Raw genomic sequence first — 26,384 nt, 5'->3', positions numbered from 1 at the left:
TTGCCTCTGTCAGCACCCTTCTCCTTTCTCCATTAGAGGAAATGGAAGAAAGTGACCATAGCACCTGAATGCAAAAAAAAAATTACAGAGTCCTTGGGGATGGAAGGTCAAACAGGGAATAGCAGTGTGAAAAGAAACAGAGTAGGGCACTAGGGCTGTATAGATGAAGATAAAGATTCTCTGCTTCTCAACAAAGTCTTTTTCACACACCTCTTTGCTGTCTTAGAAAGAAAGACAACACAAAATCTATCCAGAGGATAACTGGTTAAGATACACATATCATTCTTCTACACAAATAAAACTTTCTGGCAAATGTAGGATTTTGAAAACTTTTATAAAATTTCAAACTACAGGAACTTCAACTAGAAAAACATTCAGATCAAATGGGACAAGGTCCTATTAATTCCCAAGTTACTTTTTAAGCCAGCAGATGGAGCACAGCAAGGTATTTAATATGGTTTCCTTCTGTACTCTTCCTACACCAAAAAAGCACCAGAGAGTGAGGCAGGCCCTGCACTGGGGCTCTGAGAGCAGAACCACTGAGCTGGAAAGACTTCTGGTCACTTTGCTGATCACACCCAGTTTATCAGGCTAGAGCCTGCACAGGAGGAAGGAAGTTCTTTCAGGCTTTTGGTGTTTCTGGGAAAGCAATAAGGATAAAGTTCATATTACATCAGGTTCAATCATCAAGGCTAAACTGGAATGGAGAAAGTTTTGGGGGGCTAGTTTGTTCTTCACTGCACTGTCATTTCTCAATCTTACTATGGTCAGCACCACTGATAAAGCAGAAAGAATGCAACCATGTTACAGGCAGAGGTTTCCTTTCTTCCTTTCCATCTGCATTATTGCAATTAGTCATAAGCAAGCTAATCTGTATCTGTGGCATGCTGAGTAAGGCATTGGCTCAGGAGATACACTTCTAGTCCTGATTCAGCCACCAACTGCAGGCAGAATCCAAACATGTCATGTCACATCTCTGGGCCACAATTTTTCTCATCTGAAAAGCAGATACAGGCATCAAACTTGAACAAGCTGGGTTTTGAGATCTACCAATGAATGGCAGAGTGCAAGATCTAAAAGTTATTATTTTGCTATTAAACAATTGAATACTTATGGCACAATCACCATAAATAGGTAAGATTTAATAGCCTCTCTTCTACTCATTTTTCTTAGATTACAAGATTTCCTCTGCATTTTCTTCCAAGCTCTTCCTGGAACAGGTTAACCATAATTTTAACCTTTTGAGTAACAGTATACCTTAGATTGCCAATGAAATACTGAGTGTAAAGAACCTTGGACAAACATGTTCCTATGTCCCAACACGCATAGACTTCATCTTGAAAAAATACATTTCATGCAAAACCTATGTTGAGAGAGAATTGTGATAACCAAAAGACATGCAGAAGCTCAGTGTCTTAAGGAAAGAAAGAGAAACACAAGAAAAAAAACAGGCCAAGCATAGCTCATTCTGGTAGGATCATGGGGTATGACTTATGTTTGCACTGGTTCTTGCCAAAGCCAAACCAGGTGCCACATTAAATAAAATAATTCTGTCACGATGCACATTAGCCACAGATGCCACCCCTTTATTTTTGAACAAAGACAGGCAGGAATACGAACAGCATGGAATAAACCAAAGAAGTTCAAAGGGGAAAAAAAAAAAAAATCAGTTTTTTATAAAAGAAAGCAGATGCACTTCATGTGCAAGCCAAAACCACAACTGATTTTATCAAATACTGCAGCTCTATATTCAAGCCATATCCCCTTTGCTGTTTGATGTATATATTCATAATAAGCTGAAGGCAAAGCTGAAAGCCAGATTCCTCAGCTCCCACTCTGAAAATGTTCTGTAAGAATTCACTGTAAATTCAGTGCAGATTCAGAATTAATAATCAAAGATACGTGATGAATATGTGAAGAGTAAAAACAAAATTCGAGCAGATTTCTGCAAATTATTAGAAGTCACTAATCTACGTTGAGTTCATTTGTTACACACTAATAACAAGAAGACTGCTTCATGCAGGCTGTGAGGGATTGGACCCTGAGCTTGTGTAACCTGGCAGGCTGCTGGGGCTATGCAAAGTATTATTTCATAAGAAGATCTGCAAATGTTTTTAATTATTTTTTTTCCTGCTTATACTAGAGATGTGCTGTTATGAAAACTTCCCACTTGCCATATAAAAGAGGTTCTCTAAGACATCTGATGTGTACATCAAAAAGTCACACGGTAATACTGTGTGATATTGTAATGACAACACAAATGTCAGAAAGAAGTATAAAACGCTATACATAAACAGTGAGGGGAGCTGAAAGCTACCCATGTATTCAAGAAATACCTCAGAATCAGAGCCAGACAGCTCTACAAAAATTTTATAAACAACCCTGCACAGTAAAGGATTACATTCTTCATTGTATAAAGTTACATTTAACTAATGCTTTATACTAATCCGTGTAAGGAAAAAGCTTTTCTTTAGCAAAAATTATTTGATTCGTAATTGCTCACCTGTCAATCAACCCTTCTCAATCTCAAAACACTATATGAAGGAAGAAAACACTTAACATCATGCAAAAAGTGTCCATTATAGACATTCATGTCACTGATGGGAATAGGTTAATTGATAAAATGATCTTTCACCAAAGGTGGACATGGGTAGTGTTTTCTACATCAAGATAAAAATAAGTATGTAAGGAATAGTCCACTGCATTCAATACTTCTATGACTATTTCTCAAAATAAAATGTGGAAAGTTGAATGCCCAGGGGTTTAATTCCAGGTGATATATGTTTGAAATTTAGGCAGATTTTCTTGAAAGGCAAAATCTTGTTTTACCTAAAGAAGGTGATAAAAATATAAATATGTATTACTTTGAATTGACTGGCATTTTTCAGAATTGGTGTCAATCACTTTTATGAATTGATTACATACTGAGTTACTTAGAAGTAGACTCATTTCCCTTCTTCACAAAGAATGCACTGACTATGGGCAAAATTAGATACTTATGGTGTACTTATAAGTATTGCCAGAATACAAATTTCCATCTGGGTTACAGAAGTCACAGGCAGTGCAGAGAATATAATTTTGTGTTTTCAGTGAAAGAGGATCATTTTATCTGTGTGAAAGAATTTCATATCCTTTACTACCAAAAGGAAGTTTGAGTTCAGGAATGAAAAATACAAATATGTAGAATACAAACTCCCTCTGAAGAGCATGACTCAACTTGAATTATCTTGAGCAATAATATTTATTTGCTTTGTCAAATGTGTTGTGGGGTCAGGTGGTTTTGGCACACTTCAGAGAGAAGGTATACTATATACAGATGATCCCATGGAAGAAACAATTGCTTTCTGCATGCTATAGGAAGCTGTGTTTCATGTAAAAGATGTGGACAAAGCTGCTCTTATGTCGACATGCCGTGTTAGGTGCATTATGAAGCCACAAGGTTACCCAGAACATCTATTCCATTCCCCATGCAGAATTTCCAAGCCCTGCACATTTCCTGGCTCTTCATAAACCACACAGTTAATGTCATTACAAGTTAAAATGCAGGGAAAATTGCTGCACATTGTGAAATAAAGAGAAATACAGACTGTGACAGATTGAGCAGGCAACGTGAAAGGAAATAAAGATGGACACTTACATATCCGTCATCACAAGGGCTCATAGAGTAATATCCCTTTATAGGCAAACAGGCACACATTAAAATAAAGAAGATTAAAAAAAATAAGTTAACAGAAATAAATCACAGAGAAATGCATAGTTCTAAAAAAACCACAACCAATAGAAATTAGCTAAAAAATAACAGACTATTAGCTTTGAAAAGAAAAGCATAAACATGTCCTCCCAATCCTCATACTTGCGTCTTAGAACTGAAATTGCTGTGTCTCTCTTGTGATACATTTGGAAGTTCTCCTCTCAACACCTGGCAAACACACCTAGTCTGCACATTGCTCCCCACTGTCAGTGCCAGAACAGCCACACACAAAGCACTGACAAATTTACAGGAGTGTAGGATCTGTCCTGCTCACGCCACTGAGGCAGCCAAGAGAGATACCCTGAATATGGCCTGGATGAGAAACCTCAGCTTCTGAGAAAGCACCTGCCACTACTCTCCACGCTTGCTTTGACTGGAGTTTCTGACCAGCATGTAACAAAGACTGAGAGAGACAATTTAAGGTGTTTCAGCAAGGTTATCAATTCTTCATCCCAAAAGGTTCCAGGGATAAACAAAGAAAGTCTCGGAAGGGAAACCTAGGATGTAGTTACTAAAATAAAGAATGGTGCTAATTCAGGGTTTGAGTAGTTTAGTACAAAATATGCCATGTTCTCCTTAATTAGACTAAAATACTTAGAATAGCTTTGTATCTAAAAAGAATAGTCTTAATTAAAAATAAAAGTACACAGCCCAACACAATGAAATAAGACCAACATTAATTATTCTGCTTCCAATCTTTTTATGCAAACCTGCCAGTACGTACTTTAGAGGACATATTTGTACAGATGAATAAGCACAAAAACACCCTGTTTAGCAGGGTGCTTTAACAGACATATACAGCCTTACAAAGAAGATATAAGAAATTTGCTACTCTTCACTGTGAGCAGAAAATAAAGTTCTTTTTATTCTCTAACCAATTTTAAAAATCTGACATTCTTCTTTCAATTAGAATTCCCTGATGTGAATGATGACTTTAACATTCGTGGTGCTATACTGGCATATAGACAGTTCCTGGCAAAGACAATTTAAAATTAAATTTAAGACAAAGGATGACATTGATAGAGACCAATAAGTGAGCAAAAGAAACCAGGAGATAAACTGCATCATGATGAGAGATATTTCAACACGTGCATGACCTGAGCCAGTGAAAATAGATGTAGACATCAAGATAAAAGATGACATTAAAGTTTTAACATTAAAGGAAATCACAAAATGTTGGCCCAGACAACCTTTCAAAGTCCCTTCCAAACTGGGCTCTTCTATGATTTGAGGACAGTAACAGGAAAAGATTGTGGAAACCCCTACTGAAGGCAAGAGTTCATGTAAACCCCTACCCTGAAAGAGTTCATGTAAACAAAAAACCTTGCAGCAACTTGTGAAAAGGGTATTATATACTGTATCAGCAGGAAAAAAAAATTAACTTCTCCTTGCTTACATGAAGAGGTTGGCTTGTTTTGTTTTTTTCATACATAAATGGGAACATATAAAAGTAAACCCATGGACAGAGATGCACAAAACTGAATATGTCATCCAAAGAAAAGCACACTTAGGGTAGATGCTGTTTGCTGCAATGTGCACTTTATTTTTAAATGGAAGAGCAAACACCTGCATAATAATGCCTGGCAAATCCACTCTGAATGGTTTAGAGAGTGATTAAAAAAAACAAATTAGAAACCTTCTGTTACCCTGATCCTAGGTTTCATGTGGTCTGCTGGTGCAGAAATTTTGTAAGTAAGAAATGGAATACTTGCCACCAACTATTACAGTTTGATGGCAAATGCACAAATTGGAGTAAAAACCATGTTTGAGGAAAAAAAGCACAGAGTACCAGAAAAACAGAAGTCCATAATAGTCATTACAGCTATCTCAAAAATAATTAAAAAAAAAATCTTCCTTGTTCACTGTTTGTAAGTGACAGTTTAATTTTACAGAGGAGCTGGTAATTTTGTCCAGTGACATAAGTTAAAAAAACCCACCCCACTGCTTTTCCACAGCTTCAAGAGTGGTATCAAAAGAGACCCAAAACTTGCAAGGGACATTAATTCACCTAATTGTAGCTACAGGTAAATATAATCAGACTGAATAGCAGCAAAAACATAATGGGCATTTATTCTATTCCATGACACAGGTGCAATACATGCAAACAACTTTACAGCTTTCAGGTCACAGAAAGATTCTCCAGTGGTGAACGCACATCTGAAGAAGCAGTTCCTGTATTGCCTCTAATCCAAAACTTAGGAGAACATTATTACCTTATCCCTAATCCAAAATATTCCAGGAAGGTGTACACCTTACTTCAATCCCAAAAACACATTTGTGGGTTTTGGATTTGAGCCTGTGCTACTTTTGATGGAGTGTGAATGCACAGTGTTTGTGATAAAAAGCCAGAATCCTCTTGGCTTCATGATGTGTACTGAACAGAAAATTGCAGACATCAAACCCAGCTTTTTATCCACCAGACAAATCAAGACTAGAAAAGGAAAATGGTAAAAAAAAAAGACTAAAAATAGACTTATCTCAAGAGTGTTAAAAATATAAGGGACTGTGATAGTCCTGTAACAGATTACTGTACTACAAATTATACTTTTCAAATTTACCATTACACACATCAGTTCACTATCCAAAGGAACACTAGAAAGTAGGAATTGATTAAATCTTCAAATAAATGTTTCCTCAGCTTGTCAGACCTGCTGCCCTGACCTTCCATTCTTAAATCCACACCTTTTGCTCTGACAATTCTCTCAGGTTTATCTCCCAATTCAGGACCACACATGTCAAATGACATGATGGAAGGTGGCGATAACATTCAACTGCAGCTAAGAGAAAAACCTTATGGTAGAAGAGGGCTTTAGAGAGGCCTTGGGAACATCTCCCAAGTGTAACACAGTAGTGTGGCCTCTCTCCCACTGCAGGCAGCAGATGCATCCTGTTAATGGATTGTAGATCAGGCTCACGAGCTGACCCAGGAGGTCACAGAGCTGGCAAGAGACATGGAGTTGTTCTGCAAAAGAATGAGATCCAACCCAGCTCACCAGAGAACACAAAGCTGACACTAGAAGCCCTTGCTAAATAAGATTTCGGGGTACAGTTACAATGAAAATCCTTCTGGCTGTCATTGCCTCAGGTCTCAAAGCCAGCTCAGTAAGACTTGCCTCTGGGATTTGTTCTCCTGATACAAATTTCTTCCAGTTTGAAAGGACAAGCCTTCAGCCACGGCAGGGGGCAAGCCAGGAAGCTGATGTTTGCACATTAACAACTGATACAGGTCACCTTTATTGTAATTTCAAAGCCTGAGACCTCACAGCTTTCTATTACACAATATAACTTTGCCCAACATTATAAGTTAAGCACGATGTTCTGGGAACAAAATCAACTTTGCACACAAATAGTGCTACCAAGGATGTAATCCAAGGTATATTCCTTAACTTCCTTGGCCAATACTTCATTTTGGTTACAGTACTCATATAATCCTCCTTCCCAGTGTAACTAAAAATTACCAGTGTAGCTGATTTAACAAAATGTACTCTAAAGCTCAAGTACAGATCTCAGAGAATTATGGAGTTTTAGCATTTTCTGCTCTCACAACCTGACTCAAAACCTGGATGGTCCCCTGAGCTGCATCAGTACAACTGGCTGTGAACTCAAGCACCTCCTCTTTCCAAACTATGTAATGCACATCCACTCATACTCTAAATAACAGTGGTGCAAATTTAAGGCTGCATGACACTACAACAAAAGAAAGTAATTTCCTTGCTAATTATTTATTTTTCTGCTCATTTATTTAGATATTGATCCACCAGAACCAATTTATTTCAGGGTCTCGTCATGACATTGGTGATGATAAGTGAGATAAGATCATCCTGAACAGTCAAGGTGAAGTGGGGAAAAAAAACCCAAAAACCAAACAACCAACAAACCACATATTTAATGCCTGGTAAAACTCTTTAGACAATGATTTTTTTTTTTTAAAGCCTCTCACTAATCTTGCCTACAGAATGAGGTAAGATGATGGTAAGGTAAGGATGAACAAAGTAGCTGCCCCTCTGCTAGTCTCTTCCCTCTGCAATTATGCAGCTGGCTGCCCTTGCAGCAGAAGGAGGTTTGTGAAATGGAGTAGCTGGAAAGCCCACACTCCAGTGCCTAAGTAGTCATGGGCAAAAAGTGAAGGAACCTTCCAACACAAATCCAGCACAGATGCTGTGAACTTGTGCTACTACTTAGTCTGGGTCACGGTGCCTCCAGCTTTATTCCAAAACTTATGCAAAAACCTGAAACCACTTAAGGGTAGAACAATAACATCTGAGTGTATAACAACGAAGTACTTGAATCCTTGAAGAAAAAGTAATGGCATGCCTGAGTGGCCTAGTGGCAAACAGAATTTTAGTCCATCTCATCTGGTTTCCTGCATCAACAAAGGCAGGGAGTGGTTAGAAATCTTCTGGGATGAGAAAAGAGTCTCATTTTTCTTTTCATAAGACAATATCTTTTTTTTCTTCTAATATTTGATTGTGTTTCTACATATTTGCTATCCATGTATAAAACCAGAACTCTTTACATGGGAAATAAACAAGAAAATATGATCAATCAAGAGGGGACAAAAGGATAAGATGAGGAAACCTGATTATGATGCAGTTAATGTTTATATGCAAAGACTGATTAGCCCTCCAAAACTTGGCTAATGCCTCAGAGAGCCTCTGTGGATCTGCTTATAGAAACAACCACAGTAGCTGCTAGAACCTCAGTCTCCAGGCGTGACCTAAACCAGTCTAGAAACCCCTAATCTGAACAGTCTCAGGGCTATAACTGAACTGGTCCTTCACTAGAGAGCTTGGCTGTCACAGCAACTACCTCAAATAGTGTGGATAAATGAGCCACAAAGCCAGACAGAAATAGTTCTGCTAGCAAAGCCTAGTATAAAAATAGATACAACTGCGCCTGGAGAACACAGCTTTACTCAGGTTAACCTAGTTAAGGGAGACAAAAATTTACTTCCAGCAGGGAAAAAAATCCACCACCAACATACCCTCTTTCTCTAATCTATCTGCATAGCTGGAGACTGTGTCAAAGTGGCCAGAGTGCCATAAGTGTAGTGGCAGAAGTGCTTTTGGAGCAGAAATGCTTTTAGAGACACTTTTAGGAAAGCAGAAATCAGAACCTTGCATAAGGATGACACTCTTCCCTTTGTCCCTTTCCTAAAAGGGTTCAAGAGGCTGGAGGATCGATGTATGATAACAAGATTAGGAATAATGAGCAAAACCCTGGGCAAATGGAGCACCTTGAAAACACAGGAGAAAAAGAGAAGTCTTGATGCAAGCAGAGAGCAGGAATAGAGAGAAGAGGGCACGTGGCTGTACAAAATGGATGATCTCAGTACAGGGAAGGAGAAACACACACAACCTCAACATCAGAAGGCAAAAATACAGAAGACTACTGGGGTACCTAAAGCATTGTCTCAGAAAGCCACTGGCAAGGAAAGAAAAAAGATCTCTGAAAGTTGTTGGTTAGTAAAAAGATGGGTGGGAGGAAGGACATTATGGGATAGAAGTTGACATAAGCTATAGATATGATATAAATCTGAGGAGAGGTTAGCAGCAGACAGCACCTAATATTGAGGTAGCAGACGAATAGATCCTGGTTCCTTCCTGAAACCCTGAAATAGCAGCTTTTGCAGGCTGCATAAGAGTGCCCTTTCTAAACTCACGGCAGGTCTGAGAAAAGAGTTCTGACCGTTAACAGGAAAGTGAGGGCATTTAAAACAGCTTGAAGAGCAAGGAGGACTAATACTTATCTATGAAAATATTACCACATAGAATAGAAAAGGAAGTATTTGTATTATCTCCTTATCTTTCTGTAGCAAATTTTCAAGAGGAACAAAATGTACTCACAGCATCATTGTTATTAAAAAACTTGGCTAGAATAAGGAGGAGGAATTTTATTTTCTTCTGCTTTTCCTTTGACACTTCGCTAAGTTCCCCTGCTACAAAGTTAAGTACACATGAATGCTTGCCATGGCAAAAACAATAAGCACACTTCATGATTTTGGCTTGTCTTTGTAAAACAGTGGTACACAATATTTTCTTAGCAAAAGGTTTTGATGTAGTTTTATGATTAATGCTTATTTGAAAAACTTGAACAAGTGAGGTATTAAAAGAAGTTGTACCACTGAACAGCTCTTACACTATCATTAAGTCATTTACAATCTCACAGGAATAGTTTCATAGACAATAGAAACTATCCTAAGCTGGCTCTGCTGCCAAAAAATAACCCCAAAGCTCTCTCCCCACTTAAGCAGAAGAGATTGAGCAGAACATAAATGAGTGAGATGCACTGCAGTCATCTGAAAAGAAACCACAGAGTGGTCAAGTAGGAAAAACCCAACCCTAAGGACCCTGAGCTGCTTATCAATAAGATTAAAGTTTCTTAGATAGGATGTTAAAGACCATCACATAAATCAGTAAAGTCGCTAAGGTGTATCAGCTAACTGCTCATCTAAAACTAGCTCTTCCTCCTCTTTTCCACATTTGTTCTCATGATCCTGTGTGATGTTTCTCCTTCAGCTGGCTAAGACAATTCTCTGTAGAGTTATAGGAGCATCACTGACAACAGAAAGGAACAGAGCATGAGCCCAGAGCTGAGCAACACCACTCCCTTTTTCAGCTAAACTAAACTGGTTAAGATGTGCCATCAAACCATACTCAGAACATCAGTTTTAGTATTTGGGTTGGGGTTTTTTAAAGCATTTTGTCAGCATTTTAACAGATACAAATCTTACTGCCCTCACAATAACAGAATTAACCATACTTAACACAGCTATAACTACACAAACAGATCATTGACCAGCATCTGAGATCAACAAAACAATGTATTGCCATATTCTTATACAAGCTTGAACACATTATGTTCCTGTTACAGAACATTTATTGTTCCATATGTAGCTTAAGTAGTATTGGCTTTTAAGACAGTTACTGTAAAAATCCCAAATATTTATACTTACAGTTCCAGGCCTTGTGAAGTCAATGTTGTGTGCTACAGTTTGCCTCAAATGATTACTAAACAAGCAAGCACAAACACTTTGAAGATACTCCGGTGAAATCTAAAAATTAGGAAACAAAGTGAGAACAGTATTACACAAAATTTACACTTTCTACCAAGTCAAGTGTTTCTATATTAAAGGCTGTTTGTTTGGTTTTTTTAAAGAGTGAGAAATCATACACCTGAGGTTCACTGACACAAGCACAAGGTATATACTGCAACTCCCATTCTGTACAGAAATTTTAAAAACTGTAAATACTCTTTATCTGGGAATTATCTGTTATGCTATTCACAAAACTAGTGCTAAACACTTCCAGAGTCTAGGAGAAAAACAGATTTTGCCATACCTCTATTTGCATAGATTTTTGTGAATCAAAAAGTTCAAAATGAAACCAAATTAAAAAATGAAGCAGTTTTGAGTTTGAAACAATGCTGACGTGTTTGGTACCTAAAGAGCTGAACTTACACAACTGTCTTGTACAGCAGAGAGAATAACTATGAATTACACAGTACAGCACTTTGTATTTCAATGCAAAACATCTCAGTGGGTTTAGGTTTTTTTTTTGTTTTGGGAAATCTACAGGACAAGAGAACAGCTGAATTTCAGGAGAGTTAGCACCTTCCCCAGAAGTGAGATGAGAGGACCGAGATTATGGAAATGCAACTGGGGACAGTTCTTATATTCCCAGACCTTCAGCAGGACAATGAACGCCTTCAAGTTCAGAATGCTGTAACTTCAGTATCACTTTATTCAGTACCCAACTCCACTCTGGATTCAGAAATGACAGAATCCAGGATCCATAACGGAAGAGCACCCTCAGCTGGACACACTTGGGAAGCATCAAACGAGCTCACAAAGGGATCTGAACATCCGCAACAGAAGAGAAGCGGCGTCCCGTTCCCACCCACAGGGGGTAACTGGATATCGCCTGGAGAGCACAGAGGTGTGAAATGGGAGGCAGCAAATGAATGACTGTGATTTTATTGTGGAGCAGATACCTTCCCTAATCTGCTGTAAAGCATAATCCATCCTCACAGGCAAATTCTTCCCTGCAGTGATCCCAGATGCAGAGTAACAAACCCTAAGGTGCTCACGCTGACGACAGGAGGAAGGTACATATTGACTTTTCAGCAGGCAGCACAGGAAATGACAGGTCATTCTCCCTGCTAACAATTCACAGTTCCTTTAAAAGCACCTAGAGGCCACTAACATCTGCCATAAGAACAGCCTTGAGGTCACACAGAGCTTAGGTACCAGAGGAGACAGCACAACACATGGAAAAGACAATCTTCATATAAAAAACAGCCCTAAGAAAGTTGTACCTTCTCCAGTCACATGTGACCCATTTCACATGATGAATAACTTATTCACCCCTATCTCCCTGTTCCTTTTATCAATTAAAATTAACAAGTCCAGCTTAGCAGAAGAGAGAGCAAATCTTTTCCTCACCAAAATTTTGGATAAGAAGATTGTTTCCACTACTGTGGAATTTAAAACAGACCTGATTGAAGTTCTAAATACACAACAATTGTTGATGGGATGGACTGCAGCCAGTAATCACTGAAATGCCCTCTAATCACTGCTGATGCCAGAGCTCAAAAGGGGATTCTCACAAGAGATCTGAGATGTCTTGTGAGATGGCGATAATTTTTTCAAGATTTCTGAGCCAACACAATTCAACCCACTTTTTGCACTCCTTTTATCCTCTTTCATCAGGGCAATGGGAGAACTGCTCATCCAAATACTGTGTTTCAATAGTAAAGAGCCACAGCTCTAACAGAAATGCACCTAAGTACAAAGTTTAATCCATCCTTTGGTCTCCATTTTCTGGGGGGTGTGGAAGCAAGTGCACACCTGGGTCATCTCTTACCATCTTGCCGGTGACTGTGGCCGCCAAAGAATCCACCAGCTCTGCAGAGACTCCAAGGAGATTATAGTAGTCCACCTGCAATCTGTGAAATCGTTTCAGGTTGGCCACATACCTTTGCTCACGCTTCACTAACTGTTGATGAAGATGTTGCATCATTTCTGTCAAGAGAATAATAAAAAAAGGAATAGCATCACCTATTCAAACAAAAGGACAAAAGAATCCACAAGGATTTTTACTGCTCTGAAGGGACAACCTCAGTTTCTGAGGTGTGGAATTTGCCCACAAGGGTAATTTCACAACTCTAGCAAGATTCCATTTGAGTATTTATTCAGCTTTAATTGCCCAAAGAACCAACTGCTCCACAGTTACAGTAGCAACACAACTATAAAGCAGTAAACATCACTGAATAAATTTGTGAAGAGGATAATCCATTATTTAATGATTGATGGAAAACTACATCAATTACTTTTAATATCCTCAGTTTCTGAAAATAACTCAAATTTGTCTTTAACTTCTATCTGAATAAATAAAAAAGTTACATTTCTGATACATTCTGTTCCTTCAGGTTCAATTCCTTCAGAGACAAAAGCAAACCAACTACCAGAATCTGGGTACTCCACCCCAGTCTCAGACCTAGCAAAAGCAGCTTTCTGCATGGAACTGGGCAGGGAACCTGGAGCTGTGGTCCACAGTGCACATCTCTGTGACCAGACAAAACCACCAAGGGAGGCACAATAATTCTATTGTTACAGCTGATGTTGTGTATCTTGCTAGAACATTATGTTTTAAATTGGTTTGCTGAGAAGCCAGTACTGCTTTAGTGTTGTGACAATGGCACCAGGCCCATCTGCAAACAGAGGCAGTATTTACCATGGGACCTTTTCTTAAACAGTGGGAAGGAATCAGCTTGACTGTGGAGTTTCAGACAAAAGCAGGAACCCCCTCTCACAGATTTAAATTTTTTCTGGGTTAAAGTAAAGCATTCTAAACAACCCAATACAACACAATTTATCTCACTGATATTTAAAGCAGTTAGGCAGCAGAACAGCCTATTTTTTCTTTCAGAAAATATAACAAAGTTATCTTTTTAATGGGATCTTCTAGAGATAACGTGCATTGGTAGACTTTAGCTATAAACCAGCTATAAACTGATAGTCTTAATATAAAACATGGGGTACAAGAAGGCATATTTTCATACTTCTACAAGAGGATAAAAAACCCCAACAAGACAGTAATCTTACTCTCAAAGTTATCCTCTCCTCTAAGGATGGCTGCTTTCTGAGAACCATTCATGACCCACAGCATTCTGCACCTGCAGGGTTTGTGACTGACACCTCATACCAGGCTGCAAATCAAGCCACCCTAATGATATTTCTCATATTTCCTAGGAGGGAGCTAAACCTGATGTGAAATAACAACAGAAGCTGTGACAAGCCACAGATCCTGCTCAAATCCAGCAAAATGCACTTAAAAAACCCCAGACCAATAAACACCACGAGAACAGTAATATTAAGCAGCCCTGCTGAAACTGCTAAGCTTTTTACAATTCTGTGAGCTGTTAAAATCATCTCCACTCCAATCAATATTAACTTAAAAATCAGAGGAGTTAAAATAACTTCCAAATACAACCAAATTATTCAGCCATGATGATAATAATTCAACCTTGATTTTCTTTTTATTTCACAGACATTACTGTTAAACTGCTACCACATCTTGAATATGATACAGCTTCATAAAAAGAACATTTTTCTAAACTAACAAAGATTCTGAGAGCAACCATTGCACAAAACTAGATACTCTAGAATTTTATTCTGCTGCCTAGATGAGGAAATGGGAATATACTTTTATTTAACAGTGACACAACACATTCAATTAAAAAATTTCCAATGGATATATCTAGAGCGTGACTTTCACTCAGAGGAAAGTTGGAAGCACCAAATCACAAAGCATAAACCCTCTCAGAGTTTACTTACTTTTCATAGCCCAGTGGGTAAAATTTCCAGTGATGAAAATATGTTTTCCAACTGGAGTCAGCAGGAAAAAACTACACAACCAAAACTCAATGCTGCTCAAGAACACTAGTCTTGGAAATTCAGAAAAAGGGTCCAATTTTACCCCTTAGCTGTTAAATCTAGGGATTATCAAAAATAAACTGAGAAAAGGGTGTCTGAGAGGAATCTCAAGGTCTTGGCATATCTTGCATTTTTTATATCACTATCTTCTCACACATAAGTAATTTACTGAAAAGGGGGAAGTTTTTTCATGACAGCTTCTCTTGCTGAATGAGCAGGAAGTTCTCATCACTGGCAAGCAGCTGTTCCAAGTTCAGACAGCTGTTGGAAGAGCTGGTCCTGTGCTGCCCTCTTCCCTCCTTGCATTCCTGCCATATCCCCATAACAGCATTCATTTAGACAAATCAGGGAATTACCAGCCCAGGTAAAACTTAGTATTAAATTCCTTGTTTAAAACAGTAAATCATCACCATCCCAGTCCAGATTTGGTAAAAGGAAATGGCACCTTTCAGAGGCATTTCAGCTGACATTCATGTCTCCTTGCAATAGTGATGAAACTGCATCATTACAGGAATCAGAATAACACTGTGGCTTCTCTCTTTCCCAGACACAACTCCCAACACTGACAAATGCTTTGCATATATGATAAACTTATTGAAGAGAAAAAAAAATACTCTGGACCAAATACCTACCAGGAACATTGTTCATATGAGGAAAAGAGGGGAAAAATACAGCACAGAGGACTAACCTCCTGGTGTAGGAAGATACAAGATACAATAAAGCTTGTGACTCTGCCAAATGAAGATGCTGGCACTAGGCATCATCTGAACTACTGCATGTTTCTACCAGAATTCTTGCCTGCTCTCTCATGTGTGTAATTGTCGAGTCTTCTAACACCAGCTCCTACAAGCAGCCAAAGAGTTACACACATGCACTTAATTCCATGATAACTTTTCTCTCTAAGTGAGAGATTAGTTGTTTTCCTTCACAACTTACCTACACCTGAACACACATTTCCTGAACTTGTGCTTGCTCTGTCTCTTTTTGTCTAATCTCAGCCCACCTTCACATACTTGTCCAGAAGCACTGACTCAAGGCAGTTGAGTTCCTGCACACACTGAAGCAGAGCTCTGGGCAGAGGAGCTGCAGGTCTCAGGAGCTGCTGGTGGACACTGAATCTTGTTCTTAGGAGAAGCAGGAGTCTCCTTCTTGCTTAAAAATTACTATCCATATTCTAAACTGACATTTTTCCACATAAATAGTCATTTAGACTTTAGCAATTCTTCACAGACAGGTAGGTCACATTCCACCTTCTCTACTGCAGGAGCCTGACACTTCCTCCACGTCCCCCTCCCCAAAACGGTGGAAGGGGGGCTGTGAACTCATCCACAGATTTGTAATGAGGCAGTGAAGGGAACAGCAGCTGAACACCCTCCCAAATACTTTATTCCCTCAGTTCCTGTTAGTAGAGAGGACACAAAGAAGGTCTGAACCTCCCTGTGCAAGATGCCAGCCACTCTGCAATTTTTTCCTTTCCAGACAAACCGAAAACATATGGGAGAACTGTAAGTTAAGCACAACTGCAACACAAATAGCTTTGGAAGTCATACAGAAACTGAATTTTTTTAGCAAATGGGTAAAAAGCCAGATTGTAGCAGGTAAGTCAAGCAAAGTAAATACTCTGAAAACTCCAGGACACCTTCAAAAGCATTTACACCACCCCACCCAAACCTGAAGTACTTCAGCATGTCAGACTGATGACTGGCAAATATTTACAAAAGGCTGTTTTCAGGACTCTGCCATGCTGCTCTTCATTCGTGTGTTGCCTATAAATTTTCTTTGCATTTCCCCTTCACTGATAAAGTAAATATTCTCCAGCAGCGAGTAAGTGCTGTGAATCCCACATGATGTGTGCAGAATACTGCAAAAATAACCTGTAGGATCCAAAACCTTCATATGAGACAGTCCTCAAGTAACCTTTATGAAAAATCCAAACTGACTCAACCTCCAAGGCACATAACAGATCTGCAAATTAAGGCTGACCTGCATAAATTGAATTCCATGACAGTCCCTGGATAGAGCACAGAACCTGTGCAAATTAAAAATAATTAGGCCCCAAATAAGTCAGGTCCAATTGTGTAGTTATTTCTTTTTAATAAGAGCATGGGATTATTGCCTTCAGGAAAGTCTTTCCACAAGGAAAAATAAAATCTGGAAAATAAAAATCCAAAAGACGTTTCTATTATTCAGTGAAAGTCTAATGCAAGAACACAAAGCACAAAACAACAAAGAAAATACATGAAACACTGGGAGAAAACCTAACTTTCTGCTTAATTCAATCTACAAGAAGTAAATCCTCAGGGTAAACCTACAGATTAAAATAACTCAAGAGGAAAAGTAATTTTAAGAATTCAGCTGGTCTCATGTAGATCCCTAACTAGAAAGTGTATGCAGAAAGTCAAGTGAAAAAATGAATGCAAGGCTGGAAACCTAAGTTCTATTTATTGAACTGAGTTTTAAAGGCACATATTTCAAGTGTTATCAGCATCTAACAGGATTCTGTGCTGAAATTATTATTTCTAAAGGGCCCCAAGCCATACACATGCACTAAAGTGTATAAGTGTATAAGCAGCTTACCTCAAAATGCAACACATCAGCCAGTCACACTCAAATGAACACATTCTTATTCAGGAGATACTAATATGTACTATTTTAGGAGGTACTATTTTTAAAAAAATGAGTAAATAGGAAAAAAATCAACTTTGTCTAAGATCATCAGACAGTCATCAGAACAATGGAATGAGACATAAAACCTGGAAACAAAGGAAAGGAATCTGAGGCAACTTACTTTCATCAGAATTAGAAAAGGAGAGCTGCTATGCACTTTGTATGGAGTTCTCCACTTGTTTTTACCATGTTTCAGGACAGAATAGATATTTAATACAAATCCCACTACTAGGCCCTTTCCCATTTCTAGCCCATACTTATTGATACTTATTGACTGCTTGCACCTTACTGAGCTCAAAAAGCAGCTGTCAACAGCTATCACCAAAGCTGGGGTCTGGATTTCCAAGGACTTTCTGCCATGCACCACTGGCTTCCCCATCCCTGCAGGTGAACCTCCCACTACTTTCACAGTACCTGACAATTTTACAGAACATCCTTACCCACAGCCCAGTATTTACCTTTGTTGCACTGTCCACTCTCCTTCTGTTGCAAGAGTAAGAGCAGTTCAGGAAAATGTGCATCTTTTCAGTGTTTGTTCCAGAGACTCAGAATGAGAAACTCAACCAAGCCAGATATTCCTACTGTCCCAGCCAACAGTGAGCCTAATGCTCCTCAGAACACGTAAATCAACAAGAAATACATAAAAATATCCTAAGTTCACAACTCAAAATGTTGCCTAGGGAATTGGGGTCTTTTCCTGACCTATGAGGGAAAATAATTTCTAGAACCCCTAAAAGCCCTGGAAAATCTTCAACTAGCCCCTGAAATGGCTCATTTAAAAGACTAACAGCTTTAGAAATGCTAAGAAAAAAGTCAGGTCAGGTTGGTGCCTTTGGGTATCCTGTATTTACACGTGGAAACAAAGAATGATCACATGATAAACATGTAGGTTCATATGGATCTGTACATGGTTTTTATAGGACTTTTTCAGAAGTTTACTTTTGAATGTGGAATATAAGCAATGTTTCCTAGCATAAAAACACTGAACTGCAACATTATTGCAATTCTGTAACGAATCTCTAAAGTGTTTTCTTAGAAGGATACAAATATAGTAAGAAGCCGAGGAGTCCGTCTGGCTTTGAGAGTCAGAGACAGGAACTTTTCCAATCTTGTCCTTAAATCCAAGCTCCAAGAATCCTTGAAAAGAAAAACAAATAATGACAGTTGTACACCAAATATGTACACTCTGCAGAAAGTACTGCTTAGATCACAGCAACTTCCCACTAGTAAACAAGGCAGCCAGCAGTGAATTGAAAAGATTTTCCCTTCACTGTTACTGAAGCGAATGTGTTTGCTCACTCCCCCTAAAAGCACACAGAAGTCAGAAGGGAGTTCAGTATTATTTCTAGACAAGAGTTCTAGAGACACAATGTAGCTTTATTTAAAGTACAAAACTATCACATAGTGTCGGTGCCTTGTATGCACATGCAACAGTTGCCTCGAAAGTAAAAGCATCTTTAAAAGACAAGCAACTCGAGAAAAAGATAAAAAATTACTTTCACATGTATTAAATAGAGTACAAAGTTTGTAATTTTGCACTGCTCAGTTTTCATCCTTTGCTCTCAACGAGATCTGGGAATTTTAAGTCTTGTCAATAACTACTGCAAGCATCATGACGTGACACTGGTGGGTAAAAATGTTTCTAAAATAAGGATTTGGAGAAAAACAGCTTGTGCAGGAAAAACAGACCAGCACAACAGAAGAACAGCATTACTGGAATGCTGTCCTCTGCCTGACGTAGCGTCTCATAGGCACAAGAAAATAACAGTTAAGGAACAAAAGTCAAACTACACCTAAGAATCCACCAAATAGTCACGTCTTCTATTTCAAGCCTTCAGTGAAGCTAGTTTCTTCTTGAGGAAAAGCCAGCCAACAACAACAAAAAAATGCTCTGTCTTCCAGCAAGTAGCAGGAGCTCCCTAAATTTACTGCTGTATACATATATGTTGCAAGCTGTTCTCACAAGCTCAGATTGGCCCTTATTTCACCACGCTGGAGAGTGTACAGAATTTACTTGTTACATTTACCAGCTCAGCACTCAGGCAGTGGTGTACCACAGCACGCTGTATATTACCCAAGAAACCTTGTCTCCTACAGAGAGGACGCATATGATTTTTCAAGATGTGTTACACAAACTGACAGGAACTCCAGCTATATAAAGCATCAGATGCCTGAGAAAAATATATGCCATAAGAACTCTGCTTAGTAAACTAGTGACTCACTGCTGCTCAAACATAAAACAATCTGTGTTTCAACATTAACATGGAATGAGTTGAACAATTCCCACAAGAAAATATGAGTGAGTGTGGACTAAGAGCTTGGATGCTGGGTTACTCAGAATAAACCTGAGGAGCTTGTCTTAGATAAGGCATTAAAAAAAAATGTTGCTAAGTAAAATTTAAAAAGAGTAGTCATATTCCATCTCTGAGGTCAACAAGTCTATCTCATTATTTATTGCTAGTCCCAAAGGAAAATGGCAGGATATGCCTTTTTTTGGTGTTAAACTGGAGCTCCTCATCAGCTGTTACATCCAAAGTCAGCCCTAGGGCAAGTATCACTTAAGCTTTGATATCAAAAGCAGTGTGGCAGCAATGCAGGCTGAAGACATCTCCTTGCACCAGAGCGGCTGCCCACAGCTGCTAAGCCAGGCCAGCACAACTGTCCACGTGGTCAGGGGAGCATTCAGAGCAAATAACTCTAAAAAATATTGTACATACATACATACAAGTTTGTGTAGGTACGTGCATGTGGGAGCTGTTCACACACACATTCACAGGCAAGAAAGCAATTCTTTGATCCAGTCCAAGGGCAGCCACAAACCAGACATTTTCAGCACAAGAGAGAAGCTGAGGTGCAGTTTTGTACTGCAGGAGCAAGCCACCAGCAGGGGAAATGGTGGCTGTACCTTCCCCACAGGTATTGCCAGCAATACTTTGGAACATCACAGCTCTGGAAGTCATCTAACCATCCACCTGCATGGTGTGCAGAGTGATCAGTGTAAGTCATCAAAAAATCATCTCTGTAACACAGATACTTGCCTGGAAAAGTTCTTTAAATGAAGGATGTACCATGGGATTTGGAACAAAAGGTAAAGCATAGAAGGGAAGAAACTCTGTAGTCTGGCTCAGTGCAGCTCCTTTTGTTTCCAGGTATGCCTTGAAATAAGAAATCCTTTCCTCAAGTTCAGCTTTGTCCTAGGAAATAAAGCAGCAGATTTAATTTAGAAAACTACCATTCTGAATGCACTGTAAAGCTAGCAAATAAAAGAAGAGACCCAAGTATATCAATACCAAGTTTGAAATTCCAGAATATTTGTTATATAAAAACCAGTCTTCATTTAACCAGAGAATATGCTGTATGTTTTCACCAGTCATAAAGGAAAACATAAACCAATGCTGTTTTTTCTGTCACCCAGGTCCAAAGAAAAAAGAGACAGAAAATTGCTTTTTGCATGTAAATTATTCATGTTTACTTCAGGCTAGGTTTTTAAAGAAAAATGCCATTGCTACACTCAGGGCAGAGAGAAAACACCTACTTTGGGCATGCTTTATTTCAGTAGTAAGTGCAGAAACAAAAAAAAATCCTCTTGCACAGCAGTGGGAAGTGAAGATGGCACACAAAACAGAACAAAAGTTCCTCAGAGGCTAAAAAAGAGACTGCAGGCATGCAAATACTCGTGTAGCAGTTGATAGGTGAAGGCCAGGAGCTATTAAGCCTTGGCTGATCTGGCTGAGTCCAGGCTACTTAAACATCTCTTCATGACAGAAGTCCCATGTAACAGAGATTTTATTTTATAATATCTCGGGATATATATTTCCCAGCATGATATACTGAGCTGGTCAAAACTGAGCTTTCCCATTTAATCAGAAATTATTATATTTCAACTTACAGCTTCAGTCCAAAATCAGAGCAAAATACATGTTTTAAGAATCTGCTATGATCTATAAATACAAGTGTGAAAGTATTGCCATTTGGGTATTTTCTGAGTTGAAATACTTCAGGAACTTTGGGATAAGGACAGCTCCAACTTCCATCTCTGTACTCCGTAATACAAAGGGTCTGGCTGAATGAAAATGCAGACTGTGGCCAAAACTGGATACATATTCCTGGAATGATTCTTAGAAAATATCCCATCCTCATCCACACTACAGACAAATAAATGAAGTAAAACAGACAACAGCAATGTGAGGTTTGAATTGTGAGCTAAGCTTACAGGCTTTCCCACAGCTTGTTTCAAGAGGAAGGTGGCAAAGTAGATGTGGAGATAGAACTCCAGGTTCTGAGCAACTGGATCACTGTCGTGGACTGAAGACGAAATATGCTCCTCCCAGAGCTGGAAGAAAACTTTCTGATCACCATCTTCAAATGCTCTAAGCATTCCTTCCTGTGAAAGGGAAAAGCATCAAGTGAAAACCCAAACACAGAAGAGGCAGATTTTCTCAGCAGTAGATTAGGGAATGAAGAATTCCAGTGTCATCTGAACACTTCCAATTAGAAGTTTTATTCAAAAATCTCCCACCATTTAATGACCACCCAAATATTCTTCCTTCATGTATTTTTAATATCTTTGAGAGCCTGAATCAACCATCAATACAAGAAGCAAAGCCCAAATTTTCAAGCATATCAGTAAAAACTTAAAGTAGTGTAAATCAAAACTAGTGTCTTGAGCTCAAAGGGACTGCAGTTCTGAAAAAAAAAAAAAACAAACCCCAAACTTGAACGTTCCTGTGCTGGAAGAAGACTACCAAAAGAATTCCCAAAATATGAAGAATCTGTGCAGAGAGTTTACTGTTGTAATAACTCACAGTGGTGTTAGTGGCCTCTGTTTTCATTATTACTCAATGTAAATGTAAATGAAGCATTACCTGAACAGGCGATGAAGCCTCTGAGGAAACATCTGCTGGTTTAAGTAGTGGCTTCCCTTTTATTTTACATTCCTTTTTAAGTACCTTCACTGTTTCTTGAAATCCAGCAAAATCCAAATACTACAAGATAAAAACATAGAGGAATGACATTTGTTAGATGATTAATGCTTCAATAAATGATTAATCCTTTTTTTAGGTGATTAATGCTTCAATGAATGACCCATGAAATGCCAAAGTTTCTCTGCAGGTTGGTCCATAAATGCCAAAGACTGCAAAAATAATAAACCAAGAATGGATACCTCATGGCAGGAAAATACTGCCTCTCAATTTCCTTCTGCAGCCTAGGGACAACTGAGTACACCCACTCTGAAAGAATGATGCCTCTTGGTTTAGCCAGTAACTTCATTCAACCAAAGAAGAAAATTTACTGCTGCCATTTAACAGACATTGAGCCTTTTGAACCAACTGAGCATGACAGGAGTCAAGACAATTTCAGACTGTAGCTACACTTAGCCAGATAAATAACTCCAGAATTTAGACCTCAGTTACAATGTCTGGCTCTGAATGCAAACAGTGAGAAATCTTGCCTTGCAAGAATAATTTCAACTTAAAAAACAAACAAACAAACAAAAACAAAACAAAAACAAAAACAAAACAAACAAACCCCACCCCACCCCCACCCCCCCAAAAAAAAGGGAATAAAGAGAAAAGAAATAGAGAGAAAACCAACCTCTTTCACTAGTCCAAGTAACTCAGCTTCGTACGCTAAAACATCACCCATTGCTAAGGGCTGCTGCTACTTCTCATCACTGATAAAGCTGGCAAATGGCAAAGAAGGGGGTGTTAATGCACAGCACAGGGCTCACACAGCACGGCCCTTCAGCATCTCCATAGGGCATGAGGAGACACAGACAGACACACACACAGATGCATACAGGTGGCCACGATCTGCCTGCCCCGCTCTCACCTGCACCACATCCCACTGCCTCACATCCTCCCTGTACCAGCCCCACCTCTCCCACATTCCCACCCGCTCCAGTCCCCCCGTCCTTCAGTTCCCCCGTCCCAATCCCCACTATTCCCCACTCCCTCCAGCCCCAGTCCCCTTTGTCCTCCATTTCCCCCGTCCCCCGTCCCCTCTTGTCCCCCGTTCCCACGTGTCCCAATCTCTCCAGTCCCCGGCTCCCTCTTGTCCCCCGCTCCCTCTTGTCCCCCATTCCCACGTGTCCCAATCTCTCCCGTCCCCCGCTCCCTCTTGTCCCCCATTCCCACGTGTCCCAATCTCTCCCGTCCCCCGCTCCCTCTTGTCCCCCATTCCCACGTGTCCCAATCTCTCCCGTCCCCCGCTCCCTCTTGTCCCCCATTCCCACCTGTCCCAATCTCCCCTCAGCCGCCGCCAGTGTCGCCCCGGCAACCGCGGCCCCTCCCCACGCGTCGCGTCCCGCGCACGTGACCACTCCCAGCCAATCGCCACCCGTGACCGGCGGTCACGTGGCGGGGGCGTGCTGGCGGCAGTCGGGAGGAGAGCGCCGCCTGTCGTGCGGCGGCCTGAGGGGATTCCGGCACGGGCTGGGGTCACTCCGGGTTTTTAAATGATCAACGGCCTTAACAGGGGCTCCTGTGCCCCCGCTCCGCCTTGGGCAGGGAAAAGCCTTCTGCTTGGAAGTTTCGTTTGAAAGAAATGCCGGGCGAGGAGGGCGGAGCTTTGCAGGGACCGAGCAGGGCGGGAGGAGGCTGAACCCCGGCCCTGGCGTGGGCGGATGAGCCGTGCCAGGACCGCACGTGTCCAGCAAATCCTTCCCTGATGGAAATCCCATCAAAGCAAAGGGGAGGATTGGCCAAGCCTCTTACCGAGTCTTTGTCCCTTTTTCGTTTAACAGTGGAAATGAACTTCTTCCCATTAACAACAGCTTTCCAGCAAACGTTAGCTCCACGCTGTAAAACAACGCTGTATGGTCAGTTAGGTCCTGCCCAGGGTCTGGGTTCCACTTCCTATAGTCTTGTTTTCCACCAAAAAGACCCATTCTTCTGCATCTCCCACAACCAGACACAGCGCAGCGCCATCTTTGTTCCTTTGAAAGTCTCCTAAAGTGGAATTTCTAAGCTGGAGGTTATAGGAATTCCAATTCCTAGTGGAATTTCACTTTCCCCTGTGTTCCCTCTCACCTGCTTTGTTTTGGTGATGATCAGGCACTGCTCAGTGGCCAAAGAAAGATTTACAGAGTCTCATTTTTCAGGTTGATGTGCATCCAGCTGGCTTTCTCCTCTGAGAAGCCAGACAGAATTGACATCGTGCCCAGGGCAGGATGGTGGGAAGGGCTGTGTTGAATCTGGGCTTTGCTTGATCATATTTTCTGGTTCTTTTTCTCCTCACGTTCTTGCAGAACTTCTACTCCAGTGAGCAGGCAAGGCTGCTATGCCTTGTGTCATGCTCCTGGGCTTCTCAGGAAGGGAAACTTTTTCAGGGCGGTGCTGCCCAAGGAAGGGAACATCTACTGCTGGCCAGCACCTGGGCAAAGACTAGGAAGATGTGAGACTTGTGCCTCAAACCTGAGAAGCAAGACTCCACTGTCCTGTGTATCCAAAGAAGGACATTCATCATCACCTGGGGCACCATCCCAGCTCCAGAGTATGGATTTTCCTTGGGGCAGGTGTCACTCCCATCTCTGCCAGGGGTTGAGCATTCCTGGGGCTGGGCCACTGGCTCTGCTAGCTGCAGATCCCAGACTGGATCATAACCTGTTGATTGTTCTGAAAAGAGAAGGCTGTTCTCTGTATCCAAGTGGAAGATTTTGCATGAAATTTCTTCTTGCAGTAGCCTTTCCAAGTGGTTGCATTAAAAAGAAAAGCAAGCAGTGAAAAGAGGAACGTTTTTCAAAGCTTAAACATCCTGTTATTTTCTGTGTCATGCTTCAGCTCTTAATTGCCAAAAAATATTTTGGTTTGGATTTTCAATTAATACTTTGAAGGAACTTTGAGGCAATAAATAAATAGGAAGTTATTTGAGATTTTAGTTGATGACATGTTGTTGTTGGTTGGGTTGGAGCACAGACTGGCTCTTACTGGGACTTACTGGTCAGAGGGGTTTGCTTGGACCAGTGTCGCGTGCTGAGACAGCTGAGATGCTGCTCACACACTGAATTACACAGCAACGCTTCCCCGGGGCCGTCTGCACAGAAAACCAAGGCAATGGAATTGCACAAACTCTCTGCTCTCCCCAGCATCAGGCTGCCACAAAGCTGCTTTGTGTCCATGGGATGGATGCTGAGGCTCAGGTTTCAGCTGTCCTCTGCCTCTCCCCAGGAAGATTCAGTGAGCTTGTGTCAGGTTATTTACATCACACTGTTCTTCAGTAATTTCCTTTCCAAGTCCTGACCAGGAGAAGCACAACAGACTTTGATTTTGTGTCCTGGGATGCATGAAGGAGATACAGGGTGAACTCAGCTCTACTTAAAATCCAGAAACCTCTTGGTCTGATCAATTCAGGGCAGAGAGGGAGGAGGGACTGGCTGGTGGATCCCCAAAAAGCTCCTTTCAGCTTCACTGCTGAAAACAGTGAAGGAGGCTCCTTGGCACCTGCAGTCCAGTGCTGAAGGAGCCAGAGCTTTCTTCTCCCAGCAGGACTTCACAGATGAGGACAGGAGCATCAGGGCTCAGCCTACTCCCCTACCATGTCAGCCCCCCGTGCGTCTCAACTGCTCCTGGAGGAGACGCTGCCTTCTCCAACCTCTGCAAAACCTTCTTGCTGCTGCCACCACCCTGGTGTGGAAGGAGGGAGTCCTCCAGCACTCTCTCTGTTCCTTCATCCAGCAAAACAGCTGATGGTACCTTTCCAGCAGAGATCACCCTCCAGAGATCCCCTACAGGAAAAGAGCTGACGTCCAGGGGAGATGGACTCTGCTTTTTAGAGGCTGGGGGTGCCTCTGTTGGGAATGATATCAGCTCAGTCCCTCTGGCCCAAAAGGGGCCTCAGCTGGGCTTTCTGGCATGTGCTCACTTCACACATGGGTCATTAAGCTACCAACCAAGGCCAATACCCATGTGTGAGAGAGCTGGTTTGCAGTAACAGCAAGGCAATCCAGCCAAAAAATGGCAAGGGGCTGGGAGAAAGGAAGAGCTGGAGATGCTCCGTTAGAAAAAAAGAATATGGACAGAATAGTCTGGG

At 40.7% G+C, this 26,384-nt stretch overlaps 1 protein-coding gene across 7 annotated transcripts in view; it reads right to left on the bottom strand.

The window, feature by feature from the left end:
• Window positions 1-24,152, bottom strand: part of ARMC9 (armadillo repeat containing 9) — a 59,182-nt gene extending 35,030 nt beyond the window's left edge. For 4 of the 7 annotated variants that reach the window (XR_009208188.1, XM_040074623.1, XM_040074620.1 and 1 more), the window contains exons 1-10: window positions 23,590-23,688; window positions 22,950-23,037; window positions 22,220-22,339; window positions 21,568-21,738; window positions 20,393-20,548; window positions 18,399-18,491; window positions 17,813-17,837; window positions 12,616-12,773; window positions 10,707-10,805; window positions 3,638-3,673 (exon numbers count right to left, since the gene is read on the bottom strand). Coding sequence is in view for 6 of the 7 variants with exons in the window: in XM_040074623.1 (XP_039930557.1) it covers window positions 3,638-3,673; window positions 10,707-10,805; window positions 12,616-12,773; window positions 17,813-17,837; window positions 18,399-18,491; window positions 20,393-20,548; window positions 21,568-21,738; window positions 22,220-22,339; window positions 22,950-23,000 (909 nt within the window). In the remaining variant the exon portion in view is untranslated. Of the gene's footprint in view, window positions 1-3,637; window positions 3,674-10,706; window positions 10,806-12,615; window positions 12,774-17,812; window positions 17,838-18,398; window positions 18,492-20,392; window positions 20,549-21,567; window positions 21,739-22,219; window positions 22,340-22,949; window positions 23,167-23,589; window positions 23,689-24,070 lie in introns of those variants that run through there. The other 3 variants (XM_058421986.1, XM_040074622.1, XM_058421985.1) reach the window with 3 other exon arrangements.
• Between the last annotated feature and the right edge of the window lie 2,232 nt (window positions 24,153-26,384).

The sequence above is a fragment of the Hirundo rustica genome, chromosome 10 (genome assembly GCF_015227805.2).
Source record: "Hirundo rustica isolate bHirRus1 chromosome 10, bHirRus1.pri.v3, whole genome shotgun sequence".
In the NCBI taxonomy this organism is placed as follows: domain Eukaryota; kingdom Metazoa; phylum Chordata; class Aves; order Passeriformes; family Hirundinidae; genus Hirundo; species Hirundo rustica.
This window is presented reverse-complemented; position numbering and strand designations above follow the sequence as displayed.